We start from the raw sequence: 14910 nt of genomic DNA, 5'->3' as shown, positions 1-14910 counted from the left end.
GTGGTCTGCAGAGCTCGTGGGATTTGGAAAAGCACATCCAGCCTCTCTACATATTCCAATAATCAGTATGTTAAAAAAACTGGGTAATAATTTTATGATTATACCCACATTGCATGCACACACGGACAGATGCGTGCACATACAGGGCCAAAACCATGAGGAAATGTAGCCATTTTTTTATTCCCTTTATAACCCAGTTTGCAATTTGTTTACTTGAGAGTTGACTTTCAATATTAGGGTTGAATATTTTAATTACACAAGCATAAGGGTTTGTAACCATTTTGGCTTGAAGGATAGACCATCTGAAAGTAGCATGTGGAGAGTCACACTCCAAAAATGGACATGCTCCAAAACCTAAGCAGGAAACTGAGAAATTCTGACAAAGAATGGGAAAAATAAAGCAAAGAAAGAAGCTTTATTCATACTGGTTGTCTTTTTTTTTAAAGGATGCTAACAATTTGAAATACTTCCAGACTGCATCAGCCTATATACATTTTGCCGCTAGGACTGAGAAATGAAAGCTAGCAAGTGCCATTGAGACAGAACTAGAAAAGTGGCTACCATCCTGATGAAAGAGATACAGGAGGTATGAAGATATTGGACTAAGAAGAAGACACTTCTTCACTTCACAGTACCCTGCTAATCATGCAATAGCAGCCACATAAGGACTAAAAACTAGGGTGGAGATAAGGCGCAAACAACCTCTGTCCCAACATCCTGAAATCCTTTATTGCTCTTTAAATTGACACATACGAAAATGGGGTTTTTTAAAGCACAGAATTGAGCATATTGAAGGACTCCAACCGATCCCACTGAGGCTGCCTGTTTTTCGCTATGTCTAGAGCTAAACAGAGTTGCTGAGGCTTTGTCGGTTTTCTGCTTCTGGTCATGCTACAATGTGATGACTGGCTATAAAGGGGTTTCTCAAAATAAATATTCCAACAGTGCAGGGAATCCTGTTCTGGCAATTCTACAAAAGAAGGGTTTTAACTGTCCTTTCACTCACTATCAGAAACTGGGGGTGGTGGTGGTGGTGGTGGTGTAGCTCAGATCCAGTCCCAAACCATAAACCCAAATACTCCTTTAAGTGGCTCACTTCAGATGCAAAAAGGAAAAGAAAAAAGGGAGGTATTGATAAACCTTAGGAAACTTCTTCCTGCGATTATTCCATTCCAGCTTATTCAAGTCTGCACTGAAATTCAGTACCCAATAGCAAAGACGAGATCCAGGTTTATTTAGCAAAGACTAACAATGTAAACTTTATGGAGAAAGGGAGCTAGTGGATTCTGCTTTATGTCCTTTAAATCATAGTGTTATTGTTCACTTCGGTTTAATATGCAGTGTGAACCCAGCTACTGTAGTTTCTAAATACTTTATGTTTTAATGTAACAGGGGAGCCACCCAACAACATGTTCAACAAATCATGGCTAAAAATAAATGAGGACCCAATCCATTCTTCATCATGTCTGATATGTTTACCTTCTCCCACCAAGTCAAATGAAGCTCATTAGGCTAGCTGAGTGGCCCTTCAAATATCCACAAGGAGCAAAGAATCATGAGTCTCAGGCAGTTTGTTTTTACCCATTTTGATTCCAGAGCTGCTCACTATTCTATCAGACTACCTCACAGGGCTATTGTTAGAAAATAAGAGCAAAACTCAATGAAAGTAATAGGGTTTGCTTTGGTTTCCTATCCATTTACAGCAGCCGTGTAACAAATAATATCTTTAGAAACAACAATCCTGCTCCACTTGTAATGATTTGAAAGGATAAGCTGCAGCAAGGAAAACATACAGCAGACTGTCATAAAGTCACAGACAGAGCTATAACATCAATGAAAGGCACTGCCCTTTCATTTAAAAAACACATTGTATTTTACAATATTTAAAGAATATCAGGAAACAGAAATAGCCTTTTTCTTTTGATAAGAGAAATATTATTTATGAAATAAAAAAACTTATTTGCTAACTCATAATAAAGTCTATATATCTGGTGAGACAATTTCCTCTAGAAAATGCAGTATCTGTATTTTTTTTTTAAAAAAATTACAGTATTCTACCTTTCTATCCCACTTTCAATGAGCAATTGGAATCACTGACAAATTCACCAATTAGATGAGAGAGATTAATGTGATGCTAGCAAGGTGACTGAGTTTTGGTATATACTTAGATACATCCATTTAATACATGTAACTGCTATTTTCCACTAGCATTATTCACACACCTGTAGTGCCACACTTTGGACAGTCATGGTCATTACTTTCTAATAATGGGGGAGGGTCTCCAGAGAACAGAAGCAGGTGAAGCAAGCATCCCATAATCAATGAGTGAGGTCTCAGTTATTGCTCCAATATAGCAAACCAAGCTGATATTTTACCAAAGGCTTTAAAAAAAAAAAGCCCACACTAGACTAACAGAAATAGGATTATCAAACCAGCAGTTAGTCAAGTATGCACTAATCAGTGCATTCTTTTCAACAGAAGTGGCAAATTGCTTTGAAAACTTATTTAAAAACTTAGAACGCCTTGTCTATCCTTAAAAATAGGGAAAGATTTACAAAGAATGAAAAATTAAACCCCAAATAACCAGTTTTTAGCAAAATGAGGCTTTTGGAGGAGAATGAAGTTCTAAACAGTGACAGCCCGCCAGCCCAAATGAAGTCCATCAAGATGAGACTGATCTGTAGGAACAGCCTTCTCTCATTTGCTGTTCTACATCTGATATTGAACTATAAATCTGATCACTCCTAAGGAAGCAGAGACATACAGTTGGAAATGATGGGCGGCTTGGTGTTAGAGATGGATACAGTAGGTAATGCAGCAATCCAAAAATTTTGCAAAAAAAAAATAGTTTCAGGAGCATTTGACAAAACAGAGCACAATAAAGTGCCCAAAGAAATTAAAACTGGCTTCTCCACAAATGGAGAAACTATGAAGCAAAAGAGGATGAGAAGGCAAATTGAAGCAGCATTCCATGAACTGCATCTAATTAGCGTCCCACTTGTAGGATAGAGAGGTTTCAACTGCTTCTACTCTTAATAAGCCCAGACACCCCAAAAAGCAAGAAAACAGACAGAGGCGGTCAAAAGCAAGATTCTATCCTTGGTTGAGTTCACTGGCTCTCCTCTTTAACTTCCAATGTCATCTTTATGACAGTTTCCCCAAAGATAACCCGGAACAAACAGCTGATTGTCAACCCAAGCCTTCTGGGAAAGACTCTCCTAAGAAGAAAGAGTTCGGTTGTTTTTCAGTCCAACCACAAAGCTGACCTAATGATGTGTAAAAATAGATCCACACATGGATCTATCCAACCTCTCCTTACGCTGAAGTAAAAACACACTGCATGGAGTGTGGAGCTCCAGCTTCTTCGCATTTTTATGTGCAGCACTGTGGCCTAAAATCATTTTAGAAAGGGGCAGAAAAGTCAAAGAGTCTTCCCACTATTGGGAAGAAAGATTTCCCCAATGCATCCATCTGTCAAGAAATTCTAATTAGTCCAACCTCTTGCAGGCATAAAATCACCCTTTAGGAGAAACCAACTGTCCCTTCCTCCCTCGCTCAATACCACTTGTCAAGAAATCAAACTTCAGCCTTTGCCAGCTTCTGCAGCAAGGAAGGTAGAAGGAAACCCCTACTTCTCTTTTAAACTATTCTGAAGGTGGGAAATTGTTAGAAAAGTCAAGGCCTTAAGTCTATTCTGAGTAAAAATGGGGAGGGGGGTTGGCTTGTGTGAAGATGTCCAGGATGTGTTTTATCACTTTCACAACCCTCCCCGAAATTAGAGCTTTCTCAAGTTTAGGTTTAGGTTTAGGTTTATTGGGATTTATATGCCGCCCTTTTCCCTGAGGGGACTCAGGGCGGCTTACAACCACAGGGGAGGGGAAGTGCAAGGTCAAAACAAACACTTTGTGAACAAAAGAAAAATAATAAAACACAGCTTTCATTCAGCAATCAAACACTCGGGCGGGTAATTGGAAGCCTATCCCCAGGCCTGCTGGGAGAGCCAGATCTTGAGGGCTGCGCGGAAGGTCTGGGTCGTGGTGAGGGTGCGGATCTCCATGGGGAGCTCGTTCCATAGGGTCGGGGCAGCAACAGAAAAGGCTCTCCTCCGTGTGGTCGCCAGTCGACATTGACTGGCAGATGGAATTCGGAGGAGGCCCAGTCTGTGCGATCTGATTGGTCGATTTAGGGAGGTAATCGGCAGAAGGCGGTCTCTCAAGTACCTAGATCCACTACCATGGAGTGCTTTAAAGATGGTCATCATTATCCTGAAGCGCACCCGGAGACCAACAGGCAGCCAGTGCAGCTCGCGGAGGACAGGTGTAACGTGGGCGAACCGAGGTGCGCCCACTATCACTCGCGCGGCTGCATTTTGGACTAGCTGTAGTCGCCGGATGCACTTCAGGGGCAACCCCATGTAGAGCCCATTGCAGTATTCCAGTCTAGAGATCACAAGGGCTCGAGTGACTGTTGTGAGGGCCCCCCGATCTAGGTAGGGCCGCAACTGGCGGACCAGGCGAACCTGGGCAAATGCCCCCCTGGTCACAGCTGACAGCTGGTGGTCAAAAGTCAGCTGTGGATCCAGGAGGACTCCTAAGTTGCGGACCCTATCTGAGGGGTATAAAATTTGACCCCCCAGCCTAAGCGTTGGTGTATTAGCCAAATTATTGGGGGGGAAACACAACAGCCACTCGGTCTTATCCGGGTTGAGCACCAGTTTGTTAGCACTCATCCAGTCCTTAACGGCCTCCAGACCCCGGTTCATCACGTCCACCGCTTCATTGAGTTGGCACGGGGCGGACAGATACAATTGTGTATCGTCCGCATATTGATGGTATTTTATCCCGTGCCTCCGAATGATCTCGCCCAGCGGTTTCATGTATATGTTAAATAGTAGGGGGGATAGGACCGAACCCTGAGGTACTCCACATGTTAGGGGCCTCAGGGACGATCTCTGCCCCCCCACTAACACCGACTGCGACCTGTCCGAGAGGTAAGAGGAGAACCACCGCAAAACAGTGCCTCCCACTCCCACCTCCCGCAGTCGTCGCAGAAGGATACCATGGTCGATGGTATCGAAAGCCGCTGAGAGGTCAAGGAGAACCAGGATGGACGCATAGCCTCCATCTCTGGCCCTCCAGAGATCATCGGTCAATGCGACCAAAGCGGTTTCTGTGCTGTAACCAGGTCTGAAGCCAGGTCAAGTATCTTTTGTTAGAGGAGAAAAAAAATCTAAAGGCATCCAGAGGTTTTATCTTCTTCATGTGTTTTTCCCAGTTTTGCAAATTGCCAGCCCAAAGAAAAAAGGCATCAATTCTACAGAGGATATTTTGGAGGGGGGTGCATTCATTCTTCCCTCTCGTTCACACCCATCCTGGGAAAGAAATTACCCTTCGAAAATTGTTGCTCCGATGCCCTATCCTTGCAAACTTTAAGTCTGGAGGAGAAGCAAAAAACGTACCAAAAACTGCCAAGGAAGCTCACGCAGCTTCCCTTATAAACAAGAAAAGACCCCTGGATTCTCCATTCCACCGCTCTCTCCCTTGGAAGGAAAAAAAAATATGCACGTAAAGAGTAAAATAAAAAATGATGGGTCATCCGTTGGTCGTGGGGAAGGGAGAGATGCGGCCAGCCCCGACGCACACATTTACGGCCACCCCACATACTTCCCCCCCACCCCAAACTTAAAACGTCTCCCTCCAACCCCACTTACCGGTGGCTGTTGTTGCCAAAACCCCCACCGAGAGCAGTAAAATCCGGCTCCAATAGCTCACTTCCACCGTCATGAGAGCAAAAATCCCCAATTTCCCCCAATTCCGTTTAAAGCTGCAGCGGCATGCCGGCTTGTCCCAACCGAAAGAGGATTGCATGTCAAACAGGAGCTGGGGGGCTGATTCGCTTGGAAGAGAAGGAGGGAACAGGAGGAGGAGGGGGGAGAGAGAGAGGTGGGTGATTGGTCTGGATTCCTCTTCCTTTTCACCACCCCTCCTCCTTTCTTTGATCAGTGGAAGAATCTAACGGAGGAGGAGATGGAAGTCTCCGACTTGGGGGTTCTGGAGGATGGCCCTTCTTTAATCTTATGCACATATATAAGATTAATACAATAAGGTGGGGTGGCGGTTGTTGTTTTTTTTCCCCTCCAGGAGGGAAATATCCGAATGTATGGGCAGCCTCTGTGCTTCCTCCTCCCAGCTGCAGCAGCTGGACTAAACCAAATCACGCAAGAGCTTGGGGAGAGAACTGGTACCCTATCCACCCCCTCCCCGTTCCCTTCCTTCCCCGCTTTCCTTTTAATATCATCATCATTATTATATACTTTTAAGTACTGTCTTGGATTATCGGAAACTCCTCAGAGAATTATACTTCTAAATCCACGGTGATTAATCATTGATTTACCCTGGAGAGATTTTTTTTAAAAATGATCTGCCTTTGGAAAAAAAAATAAAACACAAATAAAATGCTAAATTAGAAACACGTGTGTGTTGTGTGTGTGCGCGCAGGGGGGGGAGTTCAATCTGGAGGGGTTGCTAAGAGGCTTCTATCATTCTTCTCTCCCCCCCCCCAACACACACACCCCACCCGCCGCCTGTCTTTCCACCCAATAGAAGCAAATTAACCTTACATCCACCTTGCGGGAGATGGATGGTGCAAAAAAATCTCTCTCACTGCCGCCTTTTAAAATGCTTGTTTATTTTATGTTGGTGTCAATGTATCTTCCGCCTCCACCGCTTCTGGCGGAACCCGGAGGAAAAGGGACCAGAGCCAACGCGTGTATACCCACACGAAACTGAAGAGAAACTCCCTGGGTGAACGCCGCTCTGCATTTGAGTCAATTGCAGCAGGTTGTAAAACAAAAGCTTCAAACTCCAAGTTCCCAGCACTACAAACTAATTTTATTTTTTGGCTGTTTAATCTTTCCGCAAATGTTCAAATAAGTCACCAAGAGGTTCGGCCTCATCTTTAAAATTTACTGGAAAGGGAGTTGAGGGTGTAATTCTTGCGATCTGCACTGCTTGCTTCCCTACCTACCAGCTTCTCAAGACTTAACGCTCCAGCCTTTTCAATACCGGCGCAAGCAGCAGAAATCGCTGCGGAAAGGGAAGGCGGGCGGGCGGGCAGTAAGAAGGTGCTCCCCAAATCTCTTTCGCTCCGCTCGCTGAGGCGCCCCTTCCCTCTCTCTGCTCAAAGAGGGGTCGTTGAACGAAACCGCTGCGGAGTGCTTGGTTTGCTTTGGGGGGTGGGCAGAGGTGAAAAAGATCGCATCGTGAATGGAGTTTCCTCTCACCTTCCCCGCCCCCCCTCCCGCCCTGGTTTGAATTTGATTCCAGCGCTCTTTCTATAGAGACCCTCGGAATCCAACGCGCCTTTTGCAGCGGCCTTTCCGTGGGGAGATAGTCCAGCTACTCAGGCAAGTTCGGATGAGGAAAATGAGATCCCCCCCCCATATCTAGACCAGGGTTTCTCAACCTTTTTTTGGCCATGCCTCACCTAAGCATCTCTAAAAATCACCCCCCCCCCAACGGCTCTCACACACATATAATTCTTACTATACTCAAAAAGTGAACTCTATTCAAGCGGAGCAAGCCTAAAGGGCCATTAATTTGGTTTAAACAAGGTTCAACTTGCCCCCCCCCCCCCCCCCGGCCGTGGGGCCCAAGTTGGGAACCACTGGGCTAGACTCTCCTGTTATTCGAATACTGTTCTTGTTCAACTTGGACAGAGTGGGAGATTAATGTGAATTCGGATGGAGAGGGAGGAATGAACGTGTGACTGTGACAGAAGGGGCTCAAAATCATTTTCAGAGAAGTGAGTTATAAATGAGGGGCACTCTTTTGCAGAGAATCTGCCTGTTAGCTGATGCTCCTGAAAAGATACCAGCATGGGCAAAGATTGGGGAACACCAGCCTCCCTCCTTCTTGCGTTCTTGGCTAGTTCCACAATTCATTGAAGCCATGCTGATGGGAAGACCCAGGAGGCTAAGCAGCACCTGGTAGCTCTCAGAGGATGTCTGGACTAAGTGATGGAAAGGGGATTTACTGTTGTTGGTTGTCTGACCCATCACAACCCCATGGACAACATTCCTCCAGGCCTTTCTGTCCTCTACCATCCCCTGGAGTCCATTTAAGCTCACACCTACTGCTTCTGGTGACGCCATCCAGCCATCTCGTTCTCTGCTATCTCCTTTTGTCCTCAATCTTTCCCAGCATCAGGCTCTTCTCCAGGGAGTCCTTCCTTCTCATTAGGTGGCCAAAGTATTTGAGTTTCCTCTTCAGGATCTGGTCTTCTAAAGAGCAGTCAGGGTTGATCTCCTCTAGGACTGACCAGTTTGATCACCTTGCAGTCCAAGTGCTCGCAGGAGTCTTCTCCAGCACCAGAGTTCAAAGGCCTCAATTCTTTGGCTCTCAGCCTTCCTTATGGTCCAACTTTCAAAAGAGGATTTACACCTATACATATCACAAAGGTGATTTTTTTTTCAAGAGTAACTGGACTTACTTGTTTTTCTTGAAAATGTTTCCCTTCTCATCCGAGAAGCTTCTTCAGAGCTGAAGGGAAAACCATGACTTGGATGATGAAAATCTCCATAGACACTCCTATACATAATACATAAAATTGGAAAAGCACAGAGAATGGGGCTGGTAAAAAGTCAAGAAAAGACTCTGAAGTCAAGATTAATCCTGTGCCAAATCTGCTTTGCACTTTCCCAAACATTTTCTTCCCCAGTGAAAACAGGCTTCTGTTCTTCTTTAGTCTCAAGGGACTGGAAATTCCACTTTGAATTTATCTTGAGGGCTTACTTCATTGCTCGAGAAATAACTGCTGAAGCGCGTATTGCCAATCAGATGCCAATCACTGCAAGGTATTCCTTGGAATTTAAGAAAAATGAGGAAATAAAAGAATCTTTAAACCACTGAGATGATTGTATAATGAAAAACAGGATACTGGGACAGAGTCTTTGACAATGTTGTCATTAACTATGTGCCATCAAGTTGGTGTTGCCTCACAGCAACCATATAGATCAGTGATGGCTAACCTTTTCCAGACCAAGTGCCCAAAGTGCACACTTGCATGCCCCAAACACCCAAAATTCAATGAGTGTGCATCCTCCATGCACGTTCCCCCCAGCTGGCTGGCGGGAGGCACACGTGCATGTGCAGTGGAGCTGAACTAGGGCAATGGCTTGTGTGCCCTCAGAGAGGCCGTTGTGTGTTATCTGTGGTACACGTGCCATAGATTCATCATCATGGACATAGATAGAATTCCCCTATGACAATCTGTCCCTAACCTGGTCTTTCCGATCCATTCATCACAACAATGACAAAGTCTGTTCACTTTCCTACTGTCACCCTCTTTTTCCTTTTTCCTTCTACCTTTCACACATTATTGTCTTTTTCAGGCAGCTACGTTTTTGCATAATGTGTCCAAAATTAAGATTTTTATCTGGCAAATTGTGCCTAAAATGCAAATTCTGGGTTGGTTGGTTGGTTGGTTGGTTGGTTGGTTGGTTGGTTGGTTGGTTGGTTGCTTTGATGATGCAGTGGAAACCTGGCTTAAGGTATGATGAAAAAGTCATGTTTGGCTTCCTTTACAGTTAAACCATGCTATAAAGTGATTTGTGAATTCAGTAATATTCTGTTCTACTCAGAGAAAGCAAAAAGAAATACAATGTTTGAGCAAATCTGAGTGGTAACTAGTGGTGATAGAAGACTGGGAAAAAAATTTCCCGTCCTTAGCTTTGTCTTTTCTGTGTGAATGGCTGCCATTTAAGAACACTGGGAGAGAACAACTGAAGCAGGCTATTCCTGTGTTACCAGATTATAAGACGCTCTGGACTATAAGACACACCAATCTTTTGGGGGGAGGAAACCAAGAAAAAAATCTGCCTTTTCTCTTAGCATCCAACCAGTATTCATCTGGCCCATTTGCCACAACCTGTTCAGTGCTTCCGCCACCCATTAACCACCGCCTGTTCACGGACGCCACAGCCCATTTGTTGCCACCCATTCTCCAGGGCCAGTTTGCCACTGCTGCTGCCCGTAGCCTGTTTGGCACAGCCTGTTTGCTGCGGCCCATTTGCCACCACTGGGGCCTGTTCAGAGTGGCCCATTTGCCACTGCCACAGCCCATTAGGTGTGGCCCATTTGCCACCGCTGATCCCTGCCACCTGAAACTGGCCAAAAATGTGATGCGTAGAGGCCAAAAACAGGGCATGCAGAGGCCAAAAATGTGACACATGGAGGCTGAAAATGGCTGAAAGGTGGAGGGCAGTGGAGCTTTGACAACATTCTGTGTATAAGATGCACCACAATTTTCATGTACTTTTAGAGGGGGGAATTGCATCTTATACTCAGAAAAGTACGGTAATCTAAGATTTGTTCCAGAGTAAAATCATGGTGGCCCCTGGCACTCTCATTCTCTCATTCAAGTCTCCCATTCAAGAACACAGCACCAATACTCTACTATCAGGCCAAGAAGCCACATAGATCAGTATTCAATGCCTCGAAATGGCCAACAGCATTCATCTGGAAAAGCCATAAGCATAGAGAGAAAAGTAATTACCTTCTTCTACAGCTGATTTCCCTTAGGTGATATGAAGATAAGTTGGGTACAAATTAGCAGGGAACCATGAAGATTGCCCAGCAATGGGTATTATACTTTACTCCTTCCCCAATGTAGTTTTGTCCATTTTCTTGAAATTTGGACTTTGAGAAGAAAGATGGAATTTGGAAATTTGGGAATTCAGGTAGAAGCTTGGTTTAGAGTAAATAGGACATCCAAATTTGCATGTAAGTCTTTATAACACATATGCAAAGCTCATGCATGCCATTATCACATTATGTACATTTTAAAAATGCATCAAATTACAATAGCTTGGTGGGTTTGCATATTGCTAAGATTTGCAATACGTACAAGTTGTAAAAGAAAAAAGAAAAAAGCAACATTAAAGTTACAAGATGGGAATATCATAACAGGTAATGTGAATATGAGAAAAGTGTTTCATTTTACTATGCTACATTATGCAAAGGTTAAGGCATTTCTTTGGAAAAATGGAGGACTGCTAGTAGAATTATCAAAAATTACAATCACAGAACTTTTGAATAGACTTATAACAACAAAGAAGTTATTTGTAGCTAATTAAAAAAAAAACTAAAACAGAAAAGGTTTTAGATGAGTCCAGATGGATTGCTGGTCTCTTATCATAAATGTTTTGCAGATGAGTTTATCTACCCTTAACAGCAAATAATAAGTATTATTCTGCAGAATGGAATGATTCCTGATAGTTGGAAAAAGGCTAATATAACTTATTAGAAGAAGGGATAAGGTTGGCCGACCAATATGTTTTGCAAACTGTTTGCCACAATTTTGACTGAAACATTGAAAATAATTCTACAGAATTTTGTTCAGAAAGATCAATATGGGTTTAAACTATACGATTATTTATTAATTAAATTTGTTTTCTACCCATCTTTGATGTTTTCAGGATTTTTTTTTACGTTTAGAGTTTTGGAACATATAAACTTTGAAGATAATTCTATTAAATGGGTAAGTTTGATTTATACTTCTCAGAAAGCACAAATAAATGTTAATGAAAACTAACAAAGCCTCGTGAGTTTCAAAAAGGAACAAAAGCATGTCCACTATCTCTATTTTTGTCCATTTTGCTTCTTATAAGACACGATTTAACTTGAGATAAGATGGGCGACCTATACATTTATAAATGAATAAAAGATCATGGAATCATAGGAGTTAAGATTTAAAAAGAAATGGATTAGTTAAGAGCATTTGTGAATGATCTAATGTTAATTTTAGAAGAACCATTAGAAAAGGGCTGTCAAACTAAAGGCCCATGGGCCAGATGTGGCTCATGGGGTGCTTAGATCTGGCCCACGGGCCGGCCCTGAAAGCAATGAAGGACTGACCTGTGGTGCCTCTGCCAGCGAAAATGGAACTTGGGAGGGCCAAGCACTGCCCTCACAGTCTCCATTTTTTGTCACGATGGCCTCCTGGAGCCTCTCCCAGAGAAAATGTGTGGCCTTCCCGGCAGTGGTGAAATTCAATTTTTTACTACCAGTTCTGTGGGTGTGGCTTGGTGGGTATGGCTTGGTGGGTGTGGCTTGGTAGAAGTGGCATGGGAAGGATACTGCAAAATCCCCATTCCCACCCCACTCTGGGGCCAGTCAGAGGTAATATTTGCCGGTTCTCCGAACTACTCAAAATTTCCGCTACCAGTTCTCCAGAACCTGTCAGAACCTGCTGAATTTCACCCCTGCTTCCCGGGTTCCGTTTTTGTTGGCATAGGGCTCCAGGAGGCTATCATGGCATAAAATGGAGCCTTGATTGAGCTGGTCATGTTGAGCTGGCCATGCCCACCATGGCCAAGCCCCCAGCCCCCCAAGGTCAAACACAACCCCAATGTGGCTCTCAATGAAATCAAGTTTGACACCCCTGCACTAGAAAAAGTAGAAACTAATTGGAATAGTTAAACGAATTTGGTATTTTAGTAGGATTCAAGATTAATATCAGAAGACAAAGATACTAAAAAAAATATGAAATTAGATCAAAATGGATGGCAAAAAACTGGTTTTAAAATTGAGGGGAAAGTAAAATACTTGGATATTACTATGTCAAATATGAATTGTAATTTCAAAACAATTATGTGAAGACATGGGTGAAGAAGGACATGTTAAGATAGGATACATCAAAATAGTAATTCCTAGGGAGAAGGTCTATGATAAAAATGAATGTTTTGCCAATAATGATGTTTTTGGACAATATCTGTTTTGAAAACATATGTACCATTTAAATAATGAGAATAGAATAGAATAGAATAGTTGGAAGGGGCCTTGGAGGTCTTCTAGTCCAGCCACCTGCTCAGGCAGGAAATCCTATACCATTTCAGACAAATGGTTATCCAACTTCTTCTTAAAAATGTCCAGTGTTGGAGAATTCAAAACTTCTGGAGGCAATTTGTTCCACTGGTTATTTGTTCTGTCAGGAAATTTCTCCTTAGTTCTAAGTTGCTTCTCTCCTTGATCAGTTTCCACCCATTGCTTCTTGTCCTACCCTCAGGTGGCAAACCCTGAGATATTGGAAGACTGCTATCATGTCTCCCCTAGTCCTTCTTTTCATTAAACTAGACATATCCAATTCCTGCAACCATTCATTATATGTTTTAGCCAGGGGTGAAATGCTACCAGTTCACCGAAACTGGTAGTAAAAAAAAGTTCCCATGATCACGGGGCACAGCTGATTGTTGCACAGCTGATCATTGCACAGCTGATCATCGGAACTTTTTAAAAACTTTTTTACAGCATTTTTTTTACTACCAGTTCAGGCACATGTATATACACATGAAAAGCTTGCAAAATGAAAAGAAAACGGAACCACAAATATTATTCCTTATCAGTGTAAACATATGTCACATAATACAGAAGCTTAAAAGGTTTAGCTTGTATAAGTCCACTTTTCATGACATTGTCCCAAAACAAAAAACAAAAATAATAAACTAATATTGCTCTATATTGCCACCTACAGTCAAAACATGGACAAGTAAATGGAAGAACAAAGGTATCCAGAAATTTGTCCAAACTATTATGGGAACAATATGACATTTCCCTCCTCTGCTTGAGGTTCAATTTTACCAATTAAAATTAATAGAGTCTTGTGAATAGACTTTCCCTGCATGAGATGAGAACTAATAAAAATAACAAGTTGTAAATTGCAATCCATTTTAAATTTATTTAAGTCCACCTGAAATCAATAGAACATACTTTTCTATAGCCTGTAGCTGGATTTAAAGGCTGCACAAAGCCATGGTTTGTTTGCATTGTTATTAGTTGCATTACAATGTCTAGATTTCCACAGACCATATTAAACCAAAATGGATGGTTGGATTTACTTGTTTTAAAAATTATGCTAAGCATGATACCCAGATTTGGTCTGTGTTTGGTCTGTATTGCTATTAAGAACAACCATTATATGTGCATGCTGTGTAGAGTATGTTATAGATTAATGAGAGATAGTTTGGTGTAATGGGCTGGAAACCAGGAGAGTGAGACTGGAAACTAGTCCTGTTTTATGTTCAAAGCTTTGGGCCAGCCTTTCTCAGCCCTAGGAAGCAGGGCAGACTACCCCTTGCCAAGAAAACTGCAGGGATTTCTCCAGGGAATTAAGAGCATTTAAAAAAAAGCATGTCATATTACACATGTGTGGCTTAATTGTTACAAATAAAAACCTAGGTTAGCTCACTTGACATAATTTGTTTCTGATGAAAACTCTAGTTTTGAAATCAAATTCTTTGATGCATCAAGCCACACAATGTTGATGGCTATGTTTGCCATCTCTGATAGAGTGGTTCTACCTTAAGCATTTGTTTTAAAATAGTTTGCTTTTTTTTTAAACAGAGCATTTTTAGTTAAACAGGATATCCTGAACAAAAAAAAAATATTTTTTTTGAAGTTTATCGTTTTTATGCCCGGAGTTGCTGACTTCTTATTTGAAGACCCGTGTCTAGGAAGCTGGATGGAATACTGTGACCTGTTTGGTCTTCTGGTGCATTCTTACTAAACCACTTGTAACTTGTCAATCTGGATTTCACTCCATTGTTACATAAAGGCACAACTAAGGTGGTCATTTAAAAAAATGATCACTGCCCCTTGAAAGCATTGAAAAATATAAATTTATTGTTTCACTTTTCTTTTCCCTCAGATCCTTTTCAGAATGTCTGATGAAGACTTAACTTATTACCAAAAAATTATCATTTCTTTTTCTTCTTTTTCTATATTTGTTTACATGTGTACATAGCAAACACTGTAGTCCTCAACATTGACTTTCTTCTATTTATATTAAACTGCATAGTGTAGATGAATACTAATAATAAGAACAGTTAATTTGATGGATCATTTCTCTGAGTAT

The 14910-nt window shown here is 42.2% G+C and overlaps 1 protein-coding gene across 1 annotated transcript in view; it reads right to left on the bottom strand.

Moving 5' to 3' along the window:
• Positions 1-5867, bottom strand: part of CSMD2 (CUB and Sushi multiple domains 2) — a 771224-nt gene extending 765357 nt beyond the window's left edge. Inside the window, exon 1 of the mRNA XM_087728138.1 lies at positions 5711-5867. Coding sequence (XP_087584264.1) covers positions 5711-5867 — 157 coding nt within the window. The remainder of the gene's footprint in view (positions 1-5710) is intronic.
• Positions 5868-14910: the final 9043 nt, after the last annotated feature.

The sequence above is a fragment of the Thamnophis sirtalis genome, unplaced genomic scaffold (genome assembly GCF_051295495.1).
Source record: "Thamnophis sirtalis isolate CommonGarterSnake01/CBP01778 unplaced genomic scaffold, rThaSir2_p1.2 scaffold_13, whole genome shotgun sequence".
Taxonomy (NCBI): domain Eukaryota; kingdom Metazoa; phylum Chordata; class Lepidosauria; order Squamata; family Natricidae; genus Thamnophis; species Thamnophis sirtalis.
Note: the sequence above shows the minus strand (reverse complement) of the source record. Positions and strands in the feature narration are given on the sequence as shown.